The sequence below is a fragment of the Phyllostomus hastatus genome, unplaced genomic scaffold, assembly GCF_019186645.2.
Source record: "Phyllostomus hastatus isolate PE091 unplaced genomic scaffold, TTU_PhHast_1.1 phas_scaffold_11, whole genome shotgun sequence".
In the NCBI taxonomy this organism is placed as follows: domain Eukaryota; kingdom Metazoa; phylum Chordata; class Mammalia; order Chiroptera; family Phyllostomidae; genus Phyllostomus; species Phyllostomus hastatus.
In genome coordinates this window covers 7,072,731-7,100,281 of record NW_025334005.1, presented here as the reverse complement: position 1 = coordinate 7,100,281, position 27,551 = coordinate 7,072,731, and the positions used below count along the sequence as shown (strand labels likewise).

The 27,551-nt window shown below is 43.6% G+C and overlaps 1 protein-coding gene across 7 annotated transcripts; it reads left to right on the top strand.

Moving 5' to 3' along the window:
• The first annotated feature begins 2,032 nt into the window (after nucleotides 1-2,032).
• LOC123829470 (membrane-spanning 4-domains subfamily A member 8-like) lies at nucleotides 2,033-21,554 on the top strand. Of its 7 annotated transcripts, none has more exons than XM_045855217.1 (9): nucleotides 2,033-2,093; nucleotides 3,082-3,192; nucleotides 3,847-3,917; nucleotides 9,516-9,652; nucleotides 11,456-11,578; nucleotides 16,644-16,703; nucleotides 17,767-17,883; nucleotides 20,802-20,915; nucleotides 21,086-21,554. In XM_045855217.1, exons 4-9 carry the CDS (start codon nucleotides 9,536-9,538, stop codon nucleotides 21,188-21,190), a joined length of 636 nt encoding a protein of 211 aa, XP_045711173.1. In that variant the 5' UTR covers nucleotides 2,033-2,093; nucleotides 3,082-3,192; nucleotides 3,847-3,917; nucleotides 9,516-9,535; the 3' UTR covers nucleotides 21,191-21,554. The 7 variants fall into 7 exon arrangements, with proteins under 7 accessions (XP_045711173.1, XP_045711176.1, XP_045711175.1 ...); XM_045855220.1 differs by having other exon boundaries at nucleotides 9,486-9,652; XM_045855219.1 differs by lacking the exon at nucleotides 2,033-2,093 and having other exon boundaries at nucleotides 2,847-3,192.
• The last annotated feature ends 5,997 nt before the right edge of the window (nucleotides 21,555-27,551 follow it).

Genomic DNA, 27,551 nt, shown 5'->3' with positions numbered 1-27,551 from the left:
AATTATTGCCATTCTGGCAGATGGAATACCAGCTGTCTCAGTGATCTGGTTTTTGATCTCTGATACCAATGGGTTGAGCACCCAAGTATTCTATTCATGTATTCTTTGGCTATTTAATTTTTCCCTCTTTTCTAAAGTCAGTTAATTTCTTTTGCCTATTCTTCTACTGGGTTGCTTCCCTTTTTCTATTTGATTCTTCAGGTCATAGTCTATTCTGCATATTTTTCCTTTTTTTAGTTGTGTGTTTCAAGTGTCTTTCTCCAATACTTTGGCTTCTCCTATTACTTTCTTTAGGATATCTTTGATGAACAAAAGATCTTAATTTTAATGTGATCTAACATGTTTGAAATTTTATGATTTATGCATTTTGTATCATGCTTAAGAAATATTTTCCTGAATTTTCCCAAGAATTATTGCAGCATGGAGAGCCATACATAGCAAAGCAATTCAACAAAGTGCTGGCAGTCCAGGGTCAGTAGGAAGAGAAGCCTGGATTACAAAAGAGGCTACTGATGCCCAAGGCAACTGCTTGAAATCAGGTGGCTCTTCCAAGGGCTGGTAGAAGCCTCCACATACCCACACAGATTGAAGATTTGATCTACAGAAAGAGGACCATATCCTGACACTGGCTTATATACAGAGGGTGTAACACTCCTAGTAAGCAAAAAGGACAGTCACCTTTTCACTGACAGCCATATTTCAACTACTGCCTTCAAAACCAAAGCACAACTAGAGGAGACAGAGAAGCGAGGGGACCCATCCCCCATCAACCATCCACTAAGCCATTGCAGCCTAAAGACTAAGTTAAGGCAGAAGGTAAACTTTGACTCACATGTAATATTGAAGGCTTAAAATGACCAGGTCTGAGCCTTAAGAGCCTACATGAGAACTTTTAATAACAAAACTGAAACATTATAATGGAAGAACCATCCATCCAACTCCACTCACCACAAGAACTAAAACACCACAAGTCTTTTGCATGAACCTGAGTGCCCTTCCCCAGACCCCTGGTCCCTCCTTCCCACAGTGCTTACCATTCTCAGCTCTCTTGTGTGCCTAGCACAACAGATACACCTAATATATGGGAATGCATTGGCAAAATTTCTAATGTTCTGTGTGAGCTCACACAAAATTGTGCGCCTGAAATATTGGAATGCATTGGCAAGCTTAACTAATACCCTGTGATAGCTAACACTACATTTTCTAGCACATGAATTCCTGGGGAACAGCCACCAAAGGAGTCCCCAACAGTCCCACCAGGACTGCTCTTCATTTCACGTGCAAGGACTTCCAGAGTTCTCTTTGCTGTGCACCAGTTCACATTCTGCTCATGTTCTGACTCATTCATTCTTTTTTTAATGCCATTTACTGATCGCCCACTGATCCCACATGCTCTGCACAGTTGAAAACGTTGATGAGTCTGTGGAGCTTTACAAACTTTCTCTACCATTTTCCCATAAGACATGCACCTTGATAACTAGGAACAGAAAATGATAGCACAAACATGGGATGATAATCTTCTTAGATGTCCTCCTGCTGCCTGTGATGGTGTTCGATCTTGCACATTGGGTATGTTTCCACTCATCCTGAAAAACCATGTTGCAAAATGACCTCCGGAAAATCAGGTTTGTGTACATGATGCTCTAATAAGAAAAAGTATTGAAACATTGGTGCTTGGAGATAGAGAAAGCTTTGTTCAGTTTGACTGAGATGAAAGGACAGGAGAGGGAAATCTCTCAAATCCACCTCTCTCAAAAAAACAAAAACAGGCTGCACCAGTCTGCATTCCCACCAACAGTATGCTATTTACAATAGCCAAGTGCTGGAAGCAACCTAAGTGCCCATCAGTAAATGAGTGGATCAAAAAACTGTATTACATTTACACAATGGAATTCTACACAGCAGAAAGAAAGAAGGAGCTCCTACTCCTCATGACAGCATGAATGGACCTGGAGGGCATTATGCTAAGTGAAATAAACCAGCCAGTGAAAGACAAATACCATGTGATCTCACCTATAAGTGGAACCTAATCAGCAAAACAAACAAGCAAGCAAAATATAACCAGAGACATTGAAATAAAGAACAAACTGACGGTAACCGGGGGGAAGGGAGATGGATAATGGAGGACAATAGGGGGAGGATTCTCAAGGAACATATATACAGGATGCAAGGATAGAGATGAAGGGGGTAAAATCAAGGATGGAAGGTGGGGAAGGGTGGGGAGGGGGTAGTAGGGAAACAATGGAGACAATTGAACAACAATTTATAAAAGGAAGAAAACATCATATTGAGGTAATTGCCCTGAGATTTCTATGAGCCAGGCCTTCTCCAGGGAAGGACAAGTTGTCATGTATTTATTGGGAGCCCTTTGTTAATTTGTATGAAGCTTTTTAAGTTTTTCCTTTAGATTAAAAATAGTCACAGATGTCCTCTTTGCCACCATGTGGGGCAAGGAGAGAGGACCAAAGAGAGAAACAAGAACCCACTTGCCCATCCATCCATTTTCTGCTGTTAAAAGAGTCAGATAACTGCGAAAGCTGAGAGGGAGCATTCAAATATGATCATTTGAGGGACATTGAATATAGAGCCTTCTTCCAAAATGTGGGCAGGATATAGAGAGTTCCAGGTGCTAGAATAATGCCCCAAAGTTCTTAAGAGTAGAAGCAAACCAGACTCTTTAGCCTGTGTGGCTGGCATCACCCTCACAGCTGTGTGCTGATCTTGCTGGTGGCTCAGCCAATGAAAGGGGAAGTCAGGGGGAGAGAGAAGTGAGACTTCACCCTCCCTTTGCTGGTCACAATTGGCCAGCAGCTGAGGTCTCCTACCTAAGACCTCAGCTCTTATCAGGCAGCTCAAATTTTTGGATGCAGCTCAGGCTGGCTGCTATAGTAACAGGATTCATGCTTCTTGTCCCTTACTTCTGAGGGAAACAGCTTCCCTATATTACTGGCTCCCTATATTACTGGCTCCCATGGTGACCACCCTTTGGGTCTCCATGATCTTCCCACATTTCTCTTAATAGCTCCTTCACTAATCTTTCTTCAGTGATAGACATTAAGACTGCCCTCTGTTTTCCTTCAGGATCTCAGGGGATACAGAATGCACACGAATATGTGTAAGCCATCCGCATGCCCAAAGCAGTGGGATCTGTGTAAAGAACTGAATATTATGGAAACACTCAGTCCTCTCTGGGTGAGTAGAGTATAATACTCCATATGCTACCTTTCTCTAGCAGGAGAACCCAGAGTAGTAACAGTTCTGTACTCCTGGAAGTGCTCGGAACTGGCAGGAATGTCATACAAGATCCATGAGCATCATTTGGTGGATGAGGAGGTTAAATTAGATGTACAGCCTCCGTATCTACTTCAGTCTTTAGTCTCATATTGTTGCCAGATTAATTAAAAGCAAGGCAGTAGGTGTCTTTTTGTGTGTTCCCCCAAACAGGCACTGCCCTATGGATTTGGATACTGTGAGAGAATAGAGAAGTGATATGTGGAGAGAGGAAATCCAATAAAGTGTGTGTTCATGAATGTGCTCCTATTCTCTACTGAGGCATTTGTTAGTCCGTCATACACAAAGCTACACACATCACCCCTGAGTGCTAAGTTCACTTTTGTGAAATCCCACCAAATATGACTCTCCCATCTCCACACAGATACTAGTAAACTCTTACCCAATTGAACTGCATTTAATTGGTTCTTGCCAATTACAAAAAAGATATGTGGGTGAGAAACCTCAGATTTATGCAGCTGCTTAGGTCCCCTGTTGAAGGAGTTTTTTCAGATCTTTCTAGACATATCCCCTGTGAGTACACAGTAGTGTGAGCCCAGTGTGCTTATTCTTCAGGAAAGAGAAGTTGCCCACAACGAAACACTGGGGAAGAGGCGCAGGAGAGACTGAGCTGCAGGCTGAACAACGTGAGTATACTTGATCTAATGATTTCTTTGGCTAACTCAGGGATGCTGGTATGATTTTTCTGACAAATGAGACTTACAATAATGTCACGGGATGAGGAGTGGACCCAGACTGGTTGTGCCTCAGGCCAGCCATAGTGTGTGTTTTCTTGACCTTGTATAGGAAAGATTTCATATCACAGGTCAAGTTGATTTTGAGAGTACATTTATTAACACTGAGGACAGTGAAACAAATGAAGGATTTAGGGTGGGAAAAGCAGCAAGAGAGAACCTAGGCAGAGCTCTGCTTTGACTCCCTAGAAATGTTATAGAAAAGAAGTGAGCCACACTGGGCTGTGTGAACTCACTGAGAGGTAAAAGTCACAGTGACAGAAGTGAGTCAAGGTGGGGCTGCTTTTGTCTCACTGAAAACTCAGAGAAAAAGAGGACTTTGGAAACACGTTCAGGGAGTAAGCCAAGAACAAGCTGCTGCTGCTGCTGCTGCTGCTGCCTGCTGCTGCCCTGGTTGCAAGTCTTGTGGATCCTTAGATTTAAGAGGAAGAAAATAGGAAGGTCATGGGCATGCTCTAGAGTGAGCTTGCAATGGTATTTTTTGTTTTCAGGGATTTTATCTCTCTTTTGCAGATGACAGTCTTAGGGGAGGTTTTCAGCAGAATATTCATCAGCCTCCTAGGTGTAATTTTAATATGATGATGCATCAAAATGAGCATATAGGAGAGTTTGGGATTATTCTTTGGTCTGCTTTAGTGTTTACTTATCTTGAGTCTCTCTGGCTCTAATCAGGTGTTTGTTACTTTATTGCCCTGACTTCATGCATCTCAGGGTTTGGCTGGCACAGATGCCATTATTAGGGTTCCTATCCTCTATCTCTCACCAGGGTAATTTAAACTATTTACTCATGGATCAGAGAGGAAAGGTATGCACCATTTGTTCTCCAGTGTTCTTGGTTAGGAAAATGAGGTTTTGTGAGTCACTAGCTGTATACTGGTCAAGTTGTTTGGCCTTGTTTAATCTCAGTTTTCCCATCCACACCATTAGAAATGTTTCTAGCTTCTAATGATTCTGCCTTATTTCTTCCTCAAACAATTCCATTTCTGAAGTCTTTGGGGGGCGATGAGGGAGAAGGGCATGTCTTCAGTAACAGCTTCCTACTGACAAGGACTGTCATTCCTGCCTATGTACGGTGAAGACACCTCTCCCTGCCTGCTGTAAGGGAGACACGGGAATGGGATCTGAGACCAGAACAGAGAGGCCATTGGCTGATTCTTCTAAAATAGGGATATGCAGGAATCCCCACAGAGTCATTGCCTTCACATGGAATTGAGGTATTTTAGAGGTAAAATTTTTGACAAGAAGGTAAAAAAGGCATGGCCCTAAGTTGAGGAGGAAATCTATACTTAGGGAATTGAGGGTGTATAAAAACCAGGCAATAGTCTCCCAGATTAATCTTGCAGAAGGGTTCCCCTTTCCAAAGTTATGAGTCCATGTGGCTTGGTCATAGATTTTTTAATATAGTTTCTTCTACTTGCCATGAAGAGTTAATGCAGCAGGTTTCATTTATGACTGCACACACCCCTCCTCTGTTGCTAAATAATCAAGGCTTACTCTGTTACCTGGTACAACATTAGCAAGGGAATCTAAAGACTGTTGTAGATTTTGAGGGCATGGCTAATACTTTTTTTAGGTCATTGTATACTATCTGTTAAATTAATTTAAGGTGGAATCTGATAGGCAAACCTCCCCATGGAATATTATGCTGATGGCTGCCCTTATGCCAGTTATCATAGTCTTATCCTTTTTATCCTTCTTGTCAAATTGTTACCTCTAAACTACAACAATTCCATGTGAAGACAATGACTCTGTGGGGATTCCTGCATATCCCTACTTTAGAAGAATAAGCCAATGGCCTCTCTGTTCTGGCCTCAGATCCCATTCCCTTGTCTTCCTTATAGCAGGCAGGGAGAGGTGCCTTCACTCTACATAGGCAGGGTTGGCAGCCCTTGTCAGCAGGAAGCCGTTACTGGAGACATGCCACTCTCCCTCTGGCTTTCATTTTTTGAGGGTGAGTAGTATTATGAACAGTGACAGAAATTGCTCACGGGCTAAGAAAACCTAAGGTGTACTGGCGTAATGAAATTATGTGTTGTTAACACATGGATAGCCTACAGCAGGTAATGGTTAGTGGAAGTTGGTATAAGGTCAGCCACCATACGGTTGTCTATTTTGGAGGTGTCCACAGAGAAAGAGGTATCCAGGAGGGGTGCAAGCTCAGCCCACATATGTTGTTGAAAACCAGGCCTGGAAGGTCGAACCCCAGCAGGTGTTTTCTATGCAGTCATGGTAAGGGTTCCTCCTTTCAGGAGATGGTTCCTTATTCCTGTGGTATTTTATGTGTTCTGGGGACTTGGTAAATGTGTTTCCACTTAATATTAGTTTGTTCTCACCAATAATTGCAGGTGTTCTGGAGGTCAGTTTGAGAATTAGTTTTCCAGGCATCTAATTTGGACCTGTAGTCTAGAGAACACTAGTGTGTCAGATTGAAGGTACAGAAAACATTGTCAGAAAAAGTCTTTGGATATATCAAAGTTAGGACAGAATTATCTAGTTCAAATCTAGTGACACATTCGTTCAACATACCACAATGACAGTAGGGTTCTGTAAGGGTCTTGCATAAGAGCCTTAATATTGACCAGTTTTATTCTAACTAATGAGCACAATGTGGTTGGTGCAAAGAAAGCCATCGGGAACTGGAAGGAAGTTTACTAAAAAAGAACTGGCTTTTTCAAAATTTTTGAGAGGCCCTAAAACCAGACTTGGTGTGTTGAAGGCTGTAGGTTGACCCTGAGGCAGGAATGCTCTTTGGATTGATTGTTAATGGCAGAGCCAGCAATTGAGAAGTTGATTTTCAACATCAACAGTATTGGAAGAGCTTACCAGTATATTAGCCTCCCACTCTCCTCGTAAGGTCTTTACTACAGTAAAGATATGAAAATAGGAAGGATAAACATTTTTGGTTAAAATTTAAATAATTTAAGTGGAGTATACAGAAACATTTTTTTCTGGAGGAATAGGCTTGGTGTACTAACAGGCTAGTAGAAAGAGTGTCAAAAATATGAGAAAAACCATTATATTAAAGCCTGGCCATCATGTTATTTATCTGTAACAGGTTCTTGTTTCTTGAACAGGAACTTGAGGTCCTTGATGGGGTTCACAAGAGTAGGAGTAGGATTATTATTCCTGTAGAGACTCACAAGAAACAGGTTTGCTTTGAGATAAATGAACCAAACTGGCTATTTCTATAAGCTTTACTGAAGTTAGAGTGCTTAGTAGGACTTGATGTGGGTCCTCCTATGTGGCCTGTAGTTGGGACTCAGGACTATTGTCGCTCCAGGTTTTTCAATAGACCATGTCCCCCACTTTAGCCTGTTTGTGTCAGGAGTCTTTACTAAGGGCAGGTGGAATTTTGTTTCCATACATACTCTTGCAATGCCTCTTGTACCTGTCCTACATTAATGATGTAAAATAAGAACTGGGTGATTTCTTCACCTAGTAGCAGGTCCTTTAGCTTTTTCTTGTCTGGAAAGTTCTTTATTTCTCCTTCAATTTTAAATGATAGCCTTGCTAGCAAAGTAGCCTTGGCTATAGGTCCATATTTTAAACACCCAAAATGTTTGGTGCCAGTCTCTTCTGGCCTGAAGTGTTTCTATTGAGAAATCAGATGACAGTCTAATCAGAGCTCCCATGAGGTAACTAACTGCTTTTCTCTTGGGACTTTTAAGATTCTCTCCTTGTCTTTAAGCTTTGCCATTTTAATTATGACATGTCTTGGTGTCGGCCAATTTGGGTCTATCTTGTTTGGGACCCTCTGCACATCCTGAATTTGTGTGTTGTTTTCCTTCACTAGGAAGGTTTCAGTCATTATTTCTTCAAATAGAATCTCAGTCACTTGCTCCCTCTCTTCTCCTTTTGGTATTTCCTTCATGCAGTTAGTGTCATGCTTCATGTTGTCCCAACAGTGTCTTAAATTCTCCTCCTCTTTTAAAATTTTTCTTTTTCTTTACTCTTCTGCTTGAGTATATTTTTCTACCTTATCTTCCAAATCACTGATCCGAACCCCTGCTTCATCTGACCAACTGTTCATTTCTTCCAGTGTATGATTTGTTGTGGATAGTGCATTCTTCATTTCTGACTGGTCCTTTTTTAGGGTTTCTATGTCTTTTTTCATGCTGTTTAGGGTTCTTATAATCATTACTCTAAACTCTCTATCTGATCAATTACTTGCCTCCAATTCATCTAGTTCTTCTTCTGGAGAATTCTCTTTTACTTTCTCATCTTTGGGGCCTGTTTCTTTGTCTTCCCATTTTGACTGCCTCCTTGTGTTTGTTTCTATGTATTAGGTAGATCTGCAAATACTGGTGCAGATCTATGTGAGACACTGTGACTGGCCCTGGGAAACCTGTTTGGAATTGTCAGTGATCCATCCCCTGTGGCTCCTTCTGCTGGGGCTTGGCGTTTGCAGAAAGAACCAGCTGTGCACCTAGGGTGGTTTGCTCCAGCCCCTGGCCTGCGGGAATACCAGTATATGCTTAAGTATCAGAGCTCCCAAGTATTGCCTTCAACTACAGCCTTTCTGTTAGGCTTAACAGTCTCCATTTGTACTCCTCAACAGCCCTGCTTTAGTTCCACAGGATGGGACAAGAGGGATTCCTGAGGGTGGGGCTACTGCTTCCCCCCAGGCTGATGCCACATGGAGGGGAGTGCTGCCAGAGAAAGATGGCTTCTACAGTATGGGGGAATGACTCAGCACAGGGACCCTGATGGCTGACCCTCCAAGTCTCTCCCCAGAGCTACCAATCCCAGACTCTCCTCACATGGCTCTAGGCTGCTCTGCCCTCCCTCTGCCATACCTGGGGGGACAAGGCCTCAAAGGAAATTTCACGCATTGGCCCTTTTAAAGGTTCACTGTGAGTCTGCCATCTCTCCCAGCAAGACAGAAAGCCAGCTTCTTTTCAAAGCGGGATGTAACTTGGGTTCCACTCCCAGTTCTCATTCTCTAGGCTTGGGAGGCCACCTTGGGGTTTTACCCCACACTTCTCAGGGGGAATCCCCCTACCCCATTGTAGCTGAAATATTGCTATAAAACTTCAATTGCTGTCTGTGGGAACCAATCCAGCCCTCTAGCACCTCCATACTTCCTACCATTCTCATTCTGGTGGTGTGGTTTCTTCCATAAGTGGTTGGTTATAAATCTCCTCTCCAGCTAGTGTTACGTTGGTCATTTAAGACGATTTTTCCTATAAATTAGTTGTAATTTCCACCTTTGTCCTGGGAAGAAGGTAGTGCTGCTTCCATCTACTCAGCCACCATCATGGACCTCTACCTAATATCTCTGAAACAGAATGAATAAACTCCTAATGGGTGGCAATGCTCAACTGAGTTAATGAAGGCAAAGTTCTTTTTCACTGTAAACATCACAGCACATGTGAAGCATGATTCAAGTGCATTTATTTTCTAGCAGCATGAATTCAATGACTTCAGCAGGACCCATGGCTAATACTGTGTTTATGGCAGCACCCCACAATGCACACTCTGTAATTCCAGAGAGCACAACTCAGGTGACCATGTATCCACACAACCAGCCCCAAGTCAACCTAATTCCTGGGAACCAACCTGGCCTGCAGACACCTGCCAGTTCACCACCAGCCCAGAGAATCTTCAAAGAGGGCAAAACCTTAGGGGTAAGTGAGAATTCACACCACAGGCTGGGGACCACATTGCTGGTCCCCAGAGGAAGGGGAGAGAGAAGGGTTGAAAATACAGAAATGGAAAATCCAGCATGGAGCTGGAGCTACCCTGCCTTGCCAAAGTCAGGTCTACTAGGAAGCTCAGCTGTCCAGCATCACCAGGGCCTCAGTATGAGGCCTTATATTACCTAACTTAGGCATTTTAGAAAAGAGAAAGAAAAGCAACAAAGAAGCAGAAAATTAAAAGGTTTTTCCTGTTGCCCAGAATCCATGTTGATCATGTGGCCTCTGGAAGAAGGCGGGTGCAGCAAGCCACAAGGGGGAGTCTAAAGCCAATGTGCTTCAATGGAATCTTTGCCCAATGGCAATAATATAAGAGCTCACTTTGACTCTACCCCTAAGACAGGGGTAGGCCTGTTTCACTGCATATTTAAATAATGATATACATGCTTTCTGATCCAGCCTGCCCTGTTTCAATTTCTAGCTTCACCCTCACATACTACTCTTGGAAATGTCAATCAATACAATCCTATTAGGAGAGCCATCTATACCTGCCAAATTTTAAAATACCCAATAATTCCATTTCTGAGACTTTTTCCTGTAGATATGCCTGTGAACATAAGAAATATGGTATGCATGAGGTTATTTGTTGCAGACATGGTTTTTGATAGGAAAAGAATGGAAACAGCCTAAATATCCTTCACTATAATACTGGATAAACCAATGTATTGTACATCCAAAAAATCAAATGTTGTGGAGATATATATTTTTAAAAAGCCCCTTTTCTTAAAAATATGGACATACACCCAAGCTATATCGTTAATGAGAATAAATTAGAGGCAGATACTGTATATAATCTACCACCATTTGTGCAAATTTATGGAAATAATATATTTGTATTCACTGCCATTTTTATAGTATACCATTTCAGCAGGAATATATAGTAGGTTCCTACAGCTGCCATAACAAAGTACTACAAATGGAATAGCTTAGAACAACATAAATTTACTGTATCACAGTCTGGGGGCCAGAAGCTTCTAATCACAGTGTCCATGGGGCCATGCTTCCTCCAAGCTCAAGGGGAGGATCTACCCTGGCCAGTCTCCAAGATTCCAGTGATCTTGGCCTAAGGCAGCATAACTCCAACCTTGGCATTCTTCTGTGTGCATGTGTGTCTCTTCACATGGCCTTCCTTTAAAAGGGTAGCAGCAGTCCTACAGGATCAGGAGCAACCCTGTTCCAACACACCTCATATTACCTAATTATGTCTGCAGCAATGCCATGTCTAAGTGAGGTCTCATTCTGAGGCACCAGAGACCAGAACTTCAAAATATTATTTTGATGGGGGAGAGGCAGACAAAATTCCAACAATACAATATCCCAGATATTGTTTTGATATATATATATATTGTTTTGATATATTCAAAACAATGTCACAAAGAAATGAGATGAGCAGAGACACTTACCCACAAAGGTGTTCATCACAGTGCTGTGTATAATATGAGAGCATAGAAACAATCTTACCTGCCCAATATCTGTTCCACCTACTCCAGAGCTATTTTGTATTATCAGTGTAGATATTTGAAAAGTTAATGGGAGGTTATGCTCCAAAATGTAAGTAGTTGTTATCTTTCTGGGGAGAAATTATGGGTAGTTTTCATTTCAATTTTACGTGTTTCATATTGCTTTTTTGACCAACAAAAAATGAAATAAATTACAAAGGAGGCAAGGGAGGGTGGTTGGCAGGAAAGGATTCACCACAGAAATAAATGTCTCACCTTGTGGCTCCCCTGATAGGCCCTCCAGATCCTGATTGGACTGATACACTTCGGCCTTGGCAGCATCATGGGGACCATCCTGCTTGGGCCCTATAGAGCCCCCTCATTCTACGGAGGCTATCCCTTCTGGGGTGGTATCTCAGTAAGTAACAAGAGTCACCATGCAAGTGAGTTCCAGAGACTGCCAACACACTCAGGGCCACCTTGTCAAGCTGTGTACTTTGCTACAGGAGTTTTCCAGTCAAGAGAATATGTGGGCTGTGAACCCAGTTCACGCCTTGTTCACTAAGAACATTAATCTGCTTGTGCAGCCAGAACAAATACCACAGACTGGGAGGCTCAACAGCAGACATTTATTATCTCACAGTTTCTGAGACTACACATCCTAGATGGAGGTGTCAGCAGGGTGGTTTCCTCTGGTGCCTCTCTCCTTGGTTTGCAGAGGGTCATCTTCCTCCCTGTGTTTTCACATGGTCTCTGTGGGTCTATGGTTTAGTGTGTCTTCATATAAGAACACCAGTCATATTAGATTAGGGCCCAGCCATATGACCTCATTTACTGTTCATCACTTCTTTAAAGGTCTTATCCTCAAATACAGATGCTCCTCAGCTTATGATGGGGTTATGGATCAATAAACTCATCGTACATTGAAAACATCCCAAGTCAGAGGACTTCTGGCAAGATGGAGGAATAGGTGGACGAACCGTACCTCCTCGCACAACCAAGATTAGAACAACAATAATTTACAACAATAATTTACAGATAAAATAACACCCAGAACCGATAGAGGATTTATCTGAATGGAAGTCAGACAGCCAAGAACTTGAAGTAGAGCTGTACATCCAGACTGGTAGGAGATGACGAGCCGGGCGGATGCGGGGCTGGCGCAGGTCGGCGGCGCACAGAGGTCGGGGAAAACTTGGCGTGAAATCGGCACGACAGCCATCCGGGTGCAAGAACGCAGCGGTGATCCTTGAGTACACAAGCTGCTGCTGGCGGACCCAGTGAGGCAGCGATTGTGGACCAGGGCAGAGCTCGCAGCCCAGGATCCCTGAGAAGGGTCTGAGCCCAGGAGAACGGAACTACTGCCATTGTTCCCTCCCATCCCCGCTCCCGCCCCCGCCCCTACTCCCACATATAACATCACAATCTAGCGACTGGGGTGCCCAGCCCCGGTGAACACCTAAGGCTCCGCCCCCCACCGTAACAAGAGGGACCAGACCGGAAAAAAAAAAAAAGGAAAGACATGTATCCAGCGGAGCAGAATCAGTCCCCCATGACTCGTCCTTTTGAGCAACCAAGAAATAACCAATCTATCAGATGCACAGTTCAAAACACTGGTGATCAGAAAGCTCACAGAATTGGTTGATTTTGGGAGCAATTTAGATGAAAGGATGCAGGTTACCATAAAAGAGATGCAGGAAGATACGCGGAGGAGAGCCAATAGTGAAAGGAAGGAATCTGAGTCTCAATACAATACAGTAGACCAGAAGGAAGATAGAATCAACCAAGCAGGAAAGCATGATGAAATAAGAATTCAAAACGAGGAAAAGCTTAAGAGCATCCAGGACACCTTTAAACATTCCAACATCCGAATTATAGGGGTACCAGAATGGGAAGGGGGAAAGCAACAAATTGAGCATGTATTTGAACAAATAATAAAGGAGAACTTCCCCAATCTGGCAAAGGGAACAGTCTTCCAAGAAATCCAAGAAGCTCAGAGAACCCCAAAGAAGTTGGACCCAAGAAGAAACACACCAAGGCACATCATAATTACATTAGCCAAGGTAAAAATGAAGGAGAGAATCCTAGAAGCAGCAAGAGATAAGGGGACAGTAACCTACAAAGGAGTTCCCATCAGACTGTCAGCTGATTTCTCCAAAGAGACCTTACAGGCAAGAAGGGGTTGGAGAGAAATATTCCAAGTCATGAAAGACAAGGACCTACATCCCAGATTATTCTATCCAGCAAAGCTCTCATTTAGAATGGAAGGGCAGATAAAGTGTTTTTCAGATAAGGTCAAGTTAAAGGAGTTCATCATCACCAAGCCCTTATTTTATGAAATGCTAAAGGGACTTATCTAAGAAAAAAAGATAAAGAAAAGACATGTATAGTAAAAGGAGAGCAAACTCACAATTATTAACAACCACACCTAAAGCAAAACCAAAAGAAGCTAAGTAAACAATTAGAACAAGAACAGAACCACAGAAATAGAGGGCACATGGAGGGTTAGCAGCAGGGGGGTGGGAGGAGGAGAGAGGGGGAAAAGGTATAGAGAATAAGTAGCATAGAATGTAGGCTGAAAATAGATAGGGGGAGGGCAAGAATACTACGGGAAATGTAGAAGCTAAAGAACTCATAAGTATAACACATGGACATGAACTAAAGGGGGAAAACGTGGGTGGGAGAGGTGCTACAGGGTGGAGGGGAGAGAAGGGGGGAAAAGGGACAACTGTAATAGCATAATCAATAAAATATATATTAAAAAAAGAAAACATCCCAAGTCAAAAATGCATTGAATACTGCATTGTGCAGTGTATGAATTGTTCACCATTGTGATAGAACATCTGATGTGAAGCTCTACCCAGCTGCCACTGTCCTTCATCACACGAGAGTATCTTACCACATACACTCACCCAAGAAAAGATCAGTATTCAAAATCTAATGAACAGTTTCTACTGAGGGCATATCACTTTCACATCATTGTACAATCAACAAAATCTTAAGTCCAACCAGTGTGCATCTGGAACCATCCCTACAGTCACATTCTGGGGTGTGGGGGGTTAGGGCTTCAAAAGATGAATTTTGAGGGGATGCAATTCTGCTCATAACACCAAGTGACAGCCCTGTAAGGCTCCATGGACCCAGACTGGGCACCTTTCCTAATTAGCCCACCTCAGAGGTCAAGAAACCTTCTTCTGGATCATCAGCCCAGAGGCAGCATCTTTCCTAATTGACACAAACAGGGACGTATTGGGAACTCAGCTCAAGTGTTGATCAGTGCAGGGCCCCAGCCTGAGCTCCAGGAGAGAACCACTTCCACCACTTGTTGAGAGTGGATGCCCAGCCACAGAAGAGTCATCAAGAAGAGGGGACTCAACCTGGTGTTCACAGATGGCCTCAGAGTCCCACTTTTAGCAAAATATTTGGTATATTAGATGATTACCTTTTTCTGGAAAGCCCAGAGTTTTTGTGACATTCTCAGGGTGATCAGTAATCCTCAATAAGTGAAGAACCTCAGGTCCTTTCCCTTCTCCAGTGTCTCACCTTTATGATTCTCTTGCAATCTCCTCAGTGTCCTCCCTCCTGCACACACACAGCCACTCACAGTCCCTCCTTCTCCTCCCTCCCACCACCCATCTCCTTCACCTCCCTGCTATAACATAGTCTGTCTCCCAAATCACACACTTCTCTGTGACTCAGTGCAACTTTTCTCACAAATGGCACAACTCCAGACTAACCTGACCATCAGCCAAGTCACCCTGTCCCATAAAACAGCCTGGAGTAATTTATCACCCTCCTGGACATATGGCATCTGTAAGACAGCAGGACTTACATTCCTGGGAGCACTTTTGCCTAACACTGGCTCTCTCTTGTTCCCATTTGTGTCTCACCTCTGAGGCTGAGGTCCCCTCTCAGTTCCACACAGACCCACACTGGGAACTCAGCCCAGATTCCTCCACTTAGCTACAAGCACCTGTGTCTCCATAACACACTGCAGTGGGGCTTGGGGCCATGGAGAAGATACTACCACAGCCACAGAGCAGTTGCCATTGAGCATTACAGTCTCTCATATCTCATATTCTTAAGAGCCCTGTGGCTGCCCCAGTATCTCAGATGCCTTGGTGGCCATCTCCACTTCCACCAGGCTGCTGCTCAGGGCCCATCAGCCCTCATGACACCCCCTTTCCTTTTTTCTGCAAGGAGTTTTCTCTTTGTTGCCTTCTTGACTACAGGACTATTTTTCTATTTTCTCAGGATCATTGTCTTCCTACAAACCAAGATCTATCTCCTTGGGTTCCTCAAAGGGACCAGCAGGAATATCAGAAGTCCAACCTTCTGTTTCCTTCATTCCCCATCAAGTCTCCATAAACTCAGGGATGTAAGATTGAGATTCATTATTCACTTACAGGAGAATTGGCATTCCTGTTAGAAGGTTAGGCAGCCAGAGCCAGTTTTCATTGTAAACACCCATTTCCACTACATGGCTCATGCATCTACTCTGAGGGGGAAGGAGTGTAGGATGAGGGTTAAGATCATGGGATCTGGAGTCAACTACCTGGATTAGATTCCCATATCTGCTACTTGCTGGATGGTCTCAGGTGGGTTACTTGAAATCTCCAAGCCTCAGGCCACCCTTCTATAAAATGGGAAGAGTAATAGTGCTTCATGGGCCATTGTGCAGCTATATAAGGCAAGGTTGGAAGCACTTCATGTAGGGCTCAGCAAACCTTTCATTAAACACTAGCCAATGCCCTCTCAGACTGTTAGTGATAGCAGGGCACCCCATCAGCCACTGCACCTGCAGAGCATGAGTGCTGAAGTACATGCACACAGTGTACCCCATTCGTCTTGTATTTGATGTTCAGCACCATAGAGATGCAACATACTTCTCAGTAACCAAAAGGGATTCATCAAATTATAGACAGGCAAGGACAGATGTTGGGGAAACCCCTCCCTCTCCCAACATGAGCCCTCAGATCTGACTGAATTTGGGGGGAGACCAAGAGTTGTGCATGTGGGGAAATAAAAGATAAGAAAGAAGAAACTTTCTGAGTGTCTACTAGGTACACTCAGATATACAGGGCAAGGGAAAGATATAACAAATGTCAGACTCAAGAGACAAATTATCTCATGACAATGACACTTAGGAGGAAGAAATACAGTTTTTCTCATTTTGAGAAATGAGAAAATTACCACTTAGAGAAATTAGTAGCTTGCCTAAGATCACGTGAATTCACACTAGAATTTAAAACTAGCTCTGCTATATCCTAGAATCTATATGTATCCCACTTCACTGCCCTGTCATCTGGTGCAAAAGAGCTCATTCATTCATTCACTCATTTGTTTTTCCCCATGTGGAGCTGGAGGACCCAGCAGAGGAACCTAGCATGTGTGAGAGAATATATGTGTGATAAGAATCACAGAAGCCTGAAGGGGGAGGCTCTGACCTCTGACCTCTCTCTAAACTCCCTCTTTTGTGCCAGTTCATCATTTCAGGATCCCTCTCAGTGGCATCAGAGGAGCAGCCAAATTCTCCTTGCGTGGTAAGTCACATCCTGAGACAGGCTCTCCCAGCTGTGGACCAATAGCAGGGACACACTATAAAGGAAAGAAGCTAACACACAATCCCTCCTCCATCCATGCACCTACTCATAACCAGACACACGGCACTGACATGCATGCTCACTCATACTCACATGCAGGACCACACCAACCTGGCCAAGTCACAAGTGGGAAAGAGTTCAGAAAATTCGGGGGAAGGAAGGGAAATACAGACATTTTTGTTGAGGTGTCAGGGTGTGGAGACACAGAGAGTAACTCTCCAAATAGAACCTTACGGGAGGAGGCAAAAAGCTTCCTGGAGCACAGGGCTCCCCTCCAGCAGAGCAGGGCACTGAGACTGCCTGCAGTGCACAGACCTGACCTCCAGACACTTCTATAGGGAAGCAAGGGGAGACTCAGGCAGCAACTTCCCTAGGAATCTAACTAACCAAGCTCTGTGAATCAACATGGACAAGGCCTTGTGGTCCCCTAGCAATGGACCGAGAAAGTACCTTTGTTTCTCTCACAGCAGGTTATCTAGGGCAAGGGGCCCCAGGGTGGTCACATCCCACACCACATAAGTTCTATTTGAAAATCTCCAAAGGGAAGCTCAGTTTTGGCTTGGTCTTTCTACCCTTGGCCCACATTTGTGGAGCATCAGAGACTGTCACATCCCAAGACACTGGGGCTGAGATTCCTGCATAACTCCCGGGGGATAAATGGGTCAAGTGTTACCCAAATGTTATCCTTGAAGTAGGAAACTTTATGGAGATTGTTAGATAAATTGGGAGCAAAAAATCTCTAGTTAATAATCCTATTTCTGGGAAATAAATAGTTTTTGTTAAAGGCTCTGAAAAGTCTTACACGTCAAACCTGTTTAACTTTGTTCAATTCAGGTTTTTTCAGTCCTCATTTACCCACAAACTTTTTGCACAGAACACCTCTTTACTTGCTGCAGAACTAGGGTTCCTGGAATTCACATTAGGAAACACTTATTGAGACTCTGCTCATCTCAGATCTATAATCATTTTCCTCTCCCACCCTGACCCTCTGTGTCTTCTTCAGCTGAAGGGCGGATTGGGCATGAACATCCTCAGTGCGATCTTTTCTGTGATGGGAATCTGTCTCTTTATCACAGATATCTGTATCAACCCACATCATTTCTACTACACTTTGGAAAAGGTGAGTATCCCTCTTGACCAATGCTCCCCAGGGTCCAGCTCAGTTGTGTTTAGAAAACCCCTGGAAAGGCACTGACCACCAAGCTTCTTCACCAGACACTACAACAAACAGAGATGCTGTCAGAATCAGAGCGGAGTTTCAAGTCCCTGACCTGGAGCTTTACTGCTGTGTTACTCTAAGCATGTGACTTTTCTTAGTCTTAGTTTCTATGTTTATAAATCAGTACCTACCTTCTGACACTGGGGGAGAATTAAATGCAGTTCAACATGTAACACCCAGGTACTCATCAACCTGCACCTCTACTCACAGGGTCCTTCTCACTCATTACTATGGACAAAGGTGTCAACAAAGGTCTTTTGTACAGGACCAGAGGTTGAATATTTAAGGCATTGCTGGCCATCTGGTCTCTGTAGCAACTACACAAGCCTATGTGAAAGCAGGCATAGAAATACATAAATGAATGAGTTATCTCAGGTTGTAGGCAGTGCTATCCAGCAGATACATAATGTAAGCCATGTATGTGATTTTCAAGTTGCCACACTACAAAATGAAAAAAAGGAACAGGTGAAGTTAATTTTAATAACATTTATTCAACCCAATAAATCCAAAAATCTCATTTCTATATGTAATCCATCTAAAAAATGATTAATTCAATATATTGCATCTTGGGGACCATGTCTTTTAAATCCAGTGTGTGTTTTGCACTTACATCACATCTCAAGTCCTCCATGAGTCAGGGGACTCATGGCCACCAGATGAGAAAGTGCAGCTACAGAAGAGTCCCATGAAAACTCAATGACTCCCTCTGCACTACAGCCCTGTCCTCCCTACCCACTCAAGGTTATCACTGCTAGTGCTTGTCCCCTCTCCCTTGTCCCCCCTTCTCTTCTATCCATTTCCCTCCTCTGCTAGAGCTTTTCATCAGCATCTACACACCCTTCTCTTCCCTTCATCTTCAAAAACAAACAAATTACCTTTCAGTTACTGCAGCTACCACCCTATGTATGTCTGTGGCCATGTCTGAGAGAAATCCTTAAAAGAATTGTCTGCCTCCCTGTCTCCAATTTTCTCCTCTCATAGCCTCTCTTGAACTGACTCTAACTATACTTTCAGCCTCACTACTCCTACCCCATTCCAGTCACCCACCCCGCCTCTGGCCTCAGTCCACCCATCTGAACCAGGAGGGATGGACTTCATCACAGCTTTGCAAACAATGTGTCAAGTGCTGGGGAGCTCCAACGGCTCAACAAGCATGAATGAAGACTCACCAAATAATAACTATCACTTAAACTGCTTGAGGAACCCTTCTCCCTTGTGGAACATTTCTTTTTACTGTTTTACTTTTTAATTACAGTTGACATACAAAATTATATTAGTTTCAGATGCACAGTGTAGTGATTAGACATTTGTATACCTTATGAGGTGATCACCCAATCAGTCCTGTACCTGTTTGACACCACACTTAGTTATTACAAAATTATTGACTATATTCCCCATGCCATACTTTAATTTACTTGCCTCTGACTATCTTCAAAACCACCAATTTGTACTTTTTAATCCCTTCATTGTTTTCACCCATCTCCTAACCCTTGTCCCATTAGAAAGTTTTATTTATAAAGAATTTGGTTGTTAAAAACACATTTGAAAAGGACCAGCATCATTTGTGAAGACCTCTCCTCCCTAAGCTTCTGATTCCTTGCCTAACACATCATCACCCTGCATTCCCTCTGCCTGGACACCCTGTCCTACATCCCTGTCTTTAAATCTTGTCCTCAGCATGGATCTCTGTTTCCTCAGTGCCCCCAGGCAATCTTTCGACTCTTTTGTAGCTCTTATCATGTCTGATGTGAATTATAATCTGTATCTGTATTGTCTTTTGCCTCATCAGATTGTGCCTCTCAAAATGCTTTCTTAGCTACTCCTGCCAAATCATGTTCAATAAATGCTTGCTAAATTTAGAGGGAAAAGAAGGACAGTGCTAAGAAAGTTCCCTCCTAAATGGGCGGATTCTCTGAGGAGCTAGCTATTATACACACCATTTTAAAAATCATAATCAACAAACATTTGTTTGTTACCTACCATGTGTCAAGCACATTCACTTTTGTATTTATTCTCTCCTATAATTGGAATCTAAATGATTATTGGGATTATTCATCCCTTGCCCTTTTAGGATTAAAGTGGATTCTACCCTAACTCTCTCCCAGATACAGAAACAGACCCCATTCTCCTGGGTATTCTTGGAGAAGAGCAGGGAAGGGCTGAGATGTCTCCTGCTCCTCAGGTGAACTCTACTACTGCTAAACTAGTTCAGCTTGGGGGTCTTTGAACTGACTTCCTTCCTAAATTCAAGACAGCCAGAATTATTTCAGTCCACAAAATGCCACTGTCAGAAGCCAGAAAGGTTGTTTCACTGGCTCACTTTCCCTAAAGGTTCAGAGGGATGGTGGAGGTTTACATCTGAGCCCAGGCAACTACTGAAGACTGAAGATGGCACATCCCTCACATACCACGTGCCTTTCTTTGTCTTCAGGCTCCACCTCCCGTCCTGTGGCTCAGTCCTGTCTTTCTCCTCTAACCCTCTCACTTTCCTTTCTGCTCCTTGTCCATGCTCCCAAATTTCTATTCACTTCCTACACAGAACAGTTTCACTCTCTCACTGTCTGACTCCAGACCACATTCTTAGGTCTCGTCCCCTGTGCCTGAAATAAGGTATCAAGGTGTTGCCCTAAACATGACCATCCTTTCCCGAGGAACACTAGTAGTGTTTGCCCCTCACCCAAACCTGGTGAGACATTTTCTCCATGACATGGAGACAAGGTTATAGGGCTTCCTCAAATCCATAGCCACTGTCCATTGTAGAGACATGCTTTGAGGCAGGCCTAGAACTCCCAGGGCAGCACTAATAACCTCCTGTTTAGATACAATTCCAGCCCTCTGGATTCGCTACTTCTGGCATTCTGCTCATCTTCAGCCTCCTGGAGCTCTGCATTGCCTCCACGTGTGCCCACTTTGGCTGCCAACTGGTCTCCTACGTGAGTTCAAAGATCCTCAGTGGGTGGAAAGATGCGCCCAAAGAGGGTGGAAACCAGAGGGATCTTCAGCTTCCCCTTCTTTCCCAGGAGCAGGGGAGTTTGGTAATGTCTAAAGGCACCCTTGAATCCCCAGTTCTCACCAGAGCACCTCCTGTGCCTGTCTTTTCCAGGACACTGTGGTCTACCAAACCTTCTACGTGTCAAACCAAGTGTCCAACCCAGAACCAGTGAACTTGCCACCATCCTATTCCAGTGAGGCGCGGCACTCCAAATAGGCCAAAGGCTGTAGAAGCATCTTTCACTGGGATCAAAAGAAAATCTCCCCTTTTTGTGCTTTTGAAACTTAGCTTTTTCCTTCCCTGGCAAACTAAGGAACATGTCTGTCCAACTGTGTGCACCCTGAACTCCCTTTACTTGAGCCTGGTAAATTGTCTGTGCCTCTATGAAAAAGGAAATGGAAATGTCAAGTGGATTTTAGCAAAGCAGTTCTCCCTGAGGCAGCCACACTGGGGAAGTTGTGTGCATGTATTCATGTGCTTACCTGTGTGGGCTTAGGAGTTAGAGGAATAAATGTCTAAACAGCCCAAGCTTCATTCTTTCAGTCATTCACTCATTGAATAAATATGCACCAGGACTTGATATGTTTAAGTCTCTTTCATGGCAGGGGAATGGTGAACATGGGTGAACACACCAAGTCCTTGATTTCGAGGAACTTTTGCCTCCAAGGAAGAACGGCATGCAAGCAACTTTCTCTAACATGAAGCAGAATGTTGGGACGTATAGAGAAAACTGAGAGGGAAATGACTTATTCTGGCAGTGATGGGAATAGAAGAGAACAAGCCTGGTTGAGGAATCAATATTCACAGGGGCATTAAAGGAGAGAGTGGGCAGTTTATTTTCTTGTTGTTTTTTGTTGGTGGTGGTTTTGGGTGCAATAGGAAACTGCAGTGTTGCGAAGACCTTTGAAGACAGTGAGTCATCCACTGACATGATCAGTTCTTTATACATGGTTACCATGATACAATAGTTCTAAGAATATTGTCTTAATACAGCTCCCAAAATTATGATGCTAATATATCATTATATACAAAAGGATAGGGACTAATCAAACATAAATGACTATGTCTATAATTTCCAGATTTGCACACATTATTAACTTAAATATTGTTATCCATGATGACCAATTGGCATGCAAATGTTTACCTGACAACAGATTATGGCAGTAACCTCTAAGATCCAGGTGCCATCAAATTTTCTTTCATGGCAGAAGCCTGGCAATAACTTCTTTGTTGTTCGTACTACATACAGAACATGATTTTACTCTTGCATGTATTTTTAGGTTCTAACTTTATCCTAGAAGTTTCCTCTAAATGGCTCGCTGCTGAGTTCCATCTGCTTCTGCACCTGCGTCTTCCCTGACTGGGAGTCTTTGATTTCCCATCAGCTGCTCAGAAGTGGCTGAGGTTCCAAGGCCCCCCGTGGGTTTTCTAGAACTGAAAGGGGTTTAGGAAATCACAGGCAACAAAAATGGAGGATGGAGCATGTAATATTCTGGTTTCAGACCAGCCCTCCACCTATCTGTTTTGCAAGCTGAGACATTTGTTCATTGGGGTCCCCAAAAGGGGCTGGACCATTTGGGCCATTCTCAGAGGGCAAGGTGGTCAGAGTGAGCCTGGCCCTCTCTCCACATTCTTCTTCAGTGTTGCCTCTCACTGCCCCATCCGACTCCATACCTTCTTGGTCTCCAGATCTCTGATCCTCCACCTTGATCCTCCACCTTGATCCTCCACTCTGTTCTCAGAGCTTCCTTCCTGACTTGTCTGACCTGTGAGTTAACAAATGTGCCCCCAGGTCTGTCCCACCTCCTATAGTGTGGATGGCCTCAGAGAAAGCAACTTGAAACACACCTGGTGCTTCTCCAGAGAGGTGACACCTGCCACCTGCACTGCTGAAATCACCAGGGGGCTTGTTGGAACAGACTCCCTTTCCTATCCTTCTGCTCACATTATTTGCTCTGTGTACTAGGTCCCTCATCCCAGGGGGCCCATTCACCAACTGGGTGACAGATCACTGCCACCTGTGGGCAATAAATTGTGTGCTTGCTCTGCACTTTTCCACAAGCCATCCACTGCACACCTCCATTCACTCTATCCCCTCCTGAACGATGACACATGAAAACTGGAAGAGACCTGGGAGCTCTATGGGTAGATGGAAACACACAGGTGGAGAGGGAAGGTATTTTCCCAAAAGGCAGAAAACTGTACTTGAATAACAGTTAAAAAAACAGAAGGAAAAAGAAAAGACATTTTCCCAAGGTTATCAGCCCAGCTCAGAGCACAGGCAATACCAGAACCAAACTTCCAGAAGGCCAGTCCAGGGCTCCTTGCAGACACAGAGACACCTGTGGGAAAAGCAGATGATTTAGTTCAGAAGACAGTTTCTCCACCACCTGAGCAACCACCACTCTCAACCCAGCTTTCTCCCACACCCCCACACCCTATTCCAGTGCAATACTGCTGTCACCCAAGTCTCTAACACATATCATATTGTCAAGGTCAGTGGTTCTGCTTCCATCCTTATCTTTCTTGACCTCTGCAGGACTGGACCCAATAATGCATACTCTATTTAAAACATTGCCCCCTGGTTCTGCCCTCTGACATCTCCAGATGCCCCCCCATTCTCCTACACCAGCTCCTCTGCTCTTCTTGTGCCTCATGCATTGCTCCCCAGTGTGGCACTGCCCTTGGTCCTCTTCACATTCTATGTACCCTAGCCCATCTCTGGGGGCTTGAGATTCTAATCTCAAGCAAAACTGTGAGATTCAAATGTGCTAGTCAGTGCACAAAAGCACTGCAAATCGTTTACACCACTTTCCAGCCAGTCCTTGGGTTCCAGGACTTCATCATCTAATTTGGGATTTTTTATGAAAGACATCATTCATTTTCCTGCTTGATATGCCAGCCCCCATCTTCTCTACCTGGGAAGTTCAAAGGATACTTCCACAGGAAAACTGTCTTGGGTTCCTAGAGGGAAAACATCCCTCTAGATGATTTAGTTCAGAAGACAGTTTCTGAAATAAAAAGCAGTCTGTGGGCAGGAGTGAGGGAAGACATGTATAATGTGACCTAGCAGTGATGACATTGAGATTTGAACTTTGAGGGGTTTTTTTAACTGGGCTGGAAAAAATTCTGATTTTTGTATTGTAGCTGAAAAAAAATAGAACTGTGACTTTATGTTTCACAGTAGCTAATTGACACTTGTGTCATTTACAGCTCTTCCCAACCTCCCCAAGAACTTTGGGACATTACATTGGGAAAGTATGTTCAGTCTTTGGAGGGTGCATTATAAAGTGGGGAGGTGCATCATGTCAAGGAAAGGCACCCACTTCCCAGGACCCACCCACTCCCAGATGCCAACCCATGACTCACAGCACCAGACTTTTCCAGAAAAAGTCTGTACCATTATATGAACTCAGTCTTCCTGCTGCAGACACAAGGACTTCAACAGCTCCTAGCTCTCCCACCACACTCAGAATAAGGCTTGGCACAGAGCAGCTGTTCAATGAATATTTTCTAGAATGAAAAATATCCTCTTACCCCTAGGGAAAAGTCCCTTACATAGCCATTCACTCAGTCATTCAGCAATATGAAGTGAATGTTGTATCTCAGGTCCTGCAGACACAGTGGCGAACTAAGCACATGTAGCTCTTATTTTCCAAATTACATGCCTGAGTGTGAGACAAGGAAGTCACATCATCAGTTAAGTGATGCAGAGTGATGGGGGAAACAAATAGGATGCTCATACAGATGGTATGGGGCAATGGGACAAGGGACAGAGTTTCTGAATGCAAGACCTCTCTAAAGAGGAGATGTGAAGAAGGAGTAACTAGCCACATAGAAAGTGTGGTAAAAACCATCCCAGGCAGAGAAAAACCTATGCAAAGAACTCCAGTGCAGATGGAACATAGTAACAGAGACAGAGAATGCCTCAAGAAGGGATCAGAAAAGCAGGCAGTAGCCATGTAAAGAATTAGGATTTTATTCTGGAGCTAAAAGTCATTGGATGGCTTTAAGTAGAAGAGAGAGGTGATCTGGGTTAAGGGTTTAGAAAATCATGCTGCCTAGTTTATAGCAAAAAAAAATAGTAAGAGGGCAAACACAGGAAGCCAGGAACAGGGATATTTAGTGATAGTCCAGGACAGGAACTAGCAAACTAAGGCCTGTGGGCCAAATCCAGCCCACCACTTGTGTTTTTAAATAAAGTTTTATTGGAACACCACCATGCCCACTTGTTTACATATTGCCCCTGGCTGTTTTTGTACTACAACAACAGAGGTCGGCGGTATGATAGAGGCCACACAGCCCTCAGAGCCTAGAATATTTACTATCTTACCTTCTACCAAAAACGTGTGCTTACATTGGAGAAAGATGATGACGATGAAGAAGAAGAAGGAGGAGGAGGAGGAGGAGAAGAAATTGTTCTCCTTTGTGCCAGGACTGTGATGTTCCAAGCTACTCTCTCACAGTAGGAAAGAATTGGCAGGGATCCTCCCACCCTCTCTTGCCCTTGATAATAAGAGGCTCCCTTGGTGATGGGAACTATAAGCACATGACTGTGGGTAGGGGAAGTACACAGAGATATAAGTGCTCAATAAATACCTGTTCAATGCCTTGACTAGGTAGTGACAGTGGAGACAAAGAAGCAGATTTGGGACATGGTTTGGAGGTGAGCTCTCTAGGGCTCATAGACTGCATGGGGGAGCAGAGGAGGGGCTGAAATTAAAGCCAATGTCAAGATTTCTGGCTCAAGTAAGTGAGTGAACAGACACTTACTTACTAACATGGGTAGTAGGATGCAGTAGGAGAAGGTTTCAGGAGGAAAAACAAGACTTCAGCAATATTGCCCTCATGAACATATAGGAGCATAGAATTTCAGAGGTGGCTGAGAACTTAAAGATAACTTCCATTTGGTGCTTGAATATTTTCTACAGTTGCTCCCAGATTTATCATACCCCATCATCTGGGAGCCTGTTAGATATGTAAATTCTTTGACCCCCCACCCCAGACTTAATTAAAAAACCCTGAGGGTATGGTCCAGCAACCGATGTTTTAACACATCTGCCTGGGATTCTGACACTCACTCAAATTTGAGAACTGCTGCTCAACAGTATCAGCTCAAATGGTTGTTCCTTCTAATTTTGAGCACCTTGCATGGTGGTGTATGTTATGATGGTTTCTCCAAAGGCAGCCCACATCATCCTTAGGAAACTCTAATGAGAAGCTTATCCAAAGAATGAACCAAGTCTAAGTGGAAATCCAGATAAGACACCCACATCCCAAGATACGACTTGGAATATAAAAAGATGATCCTTGCCCTTCAGAATTGAGCAATTGGAATTCTGGATAGGACTCAGTCCCAGCACACCCATGCCTTGTCAAGGCCTCTCAAAGACCCAAGTCACTCACCTTACCTTTGGTCACCCCTTCTCCCACCTTCTGACCCAGGAAGACTATTGTCAACTACACTTTTTTAAGTCTCTTAAAGTCAAATCACCAACTAGGAATCAATAGAAAGAGGCTGTACAGATGCAGAGGGTGATGAAGGCAGGAAAAGGCAGACATTGCCCAATTAAGAGGCCAATAAAACGCCATACAAGACTCTCTCCCCAGCCCTCAGGTTGGTCTAAAGTCTGTCAGAAGTCAGCCTTCCATGAAAGAATACCCCTCACCCTCCACTATTGAACACTACATAGGAATGTGGTTGTTTAATAAATATTTGTTGAATGGACTCAATCTTATGAAAGAAAGAAGTAATTAACATTTATTGAGTCCCGTATATTTACCAAGTTGTTATGCTTAATGCCCTATTGCCTGCATTATCTCATTTCACATTGAAACAACATAGAGGGACATTATCTATGTTTTAAGAACAAGAAATCTGAAAAATTTGGGGCTCAGAAGGTTCATTTCCCCAAGCCCATACCACTAGTAATTGTTGGAGCTGGATTTGAATCCCTGCCCCTGCCACTACATTTTATGCCCTTGAACACCTCATCCTGTCATGTCTGAAGTGCTGGCCCCAGGACAGAAAGAAACCATGTGATGGTGGCAACGATGACAAAGTCACAGTCCTATCATCATAATTTCCTGCTCGTTCATGGCAGAAATGGATTGGCTGTGATCCACCCACTCACTCTTTCCCCAGTAATCAGAGTTTCTCCTGGTCATGACAGCTATAAGCACATGACCATGATTAGGGAAAGAGCTGTATTCACACAAATTGAGTTTGACAGGTAATAAAAAGGGTAGAGGAAATAAATGTCAACAGTGGTATACCCATCCATTTCTTATGGGATTGAGTTACATGTTTCAGCACATATTACTCAATAAAACACAAACACAAACCAACCAAGACATAAACCAGATGGTGAATAAACACCCAGACAACAAAGAACATTTCCTACTACAGCTATCAGCCCCACACAAAGAAAGGCATACACCAAAAGGGCAAAGGAATGGGGGAGGGGAGACAAAAATATGCCTATGAGCATCACCCTCACTGACCTCCTTTTTCTCTGAACATAAAAAAACTAGTCCTCCTCTTCCTCAGTGACCGCTGCTTTCACCCCACCTCAAT

Excerpts from the sequence above, each read along its gene's own strand:
- LOC123829470 (XM_045855214.1), top strand. The coding sequence starts at position 9,434 with ATGAATTCAATGACTTCAGCAGGACCCATGGCTAATACTGTGTTTATG. Across the intron at positions 11,579-16,643 it reads CCTTCTGGGGTGGTATCTCA|TTCATCATTTCAGGATCCCT; the intron begins GTAAGTAACAAG and ends CTTTTGTGCCAG. Across the intron at positions 16,704-17,766 it reads AGCCAAATTCTCCTTGCGTG|CTGAAGGGCGGATTGGGCAT; the intron begins GTAAGTCACATC and ends TGTCTTCTTCAG.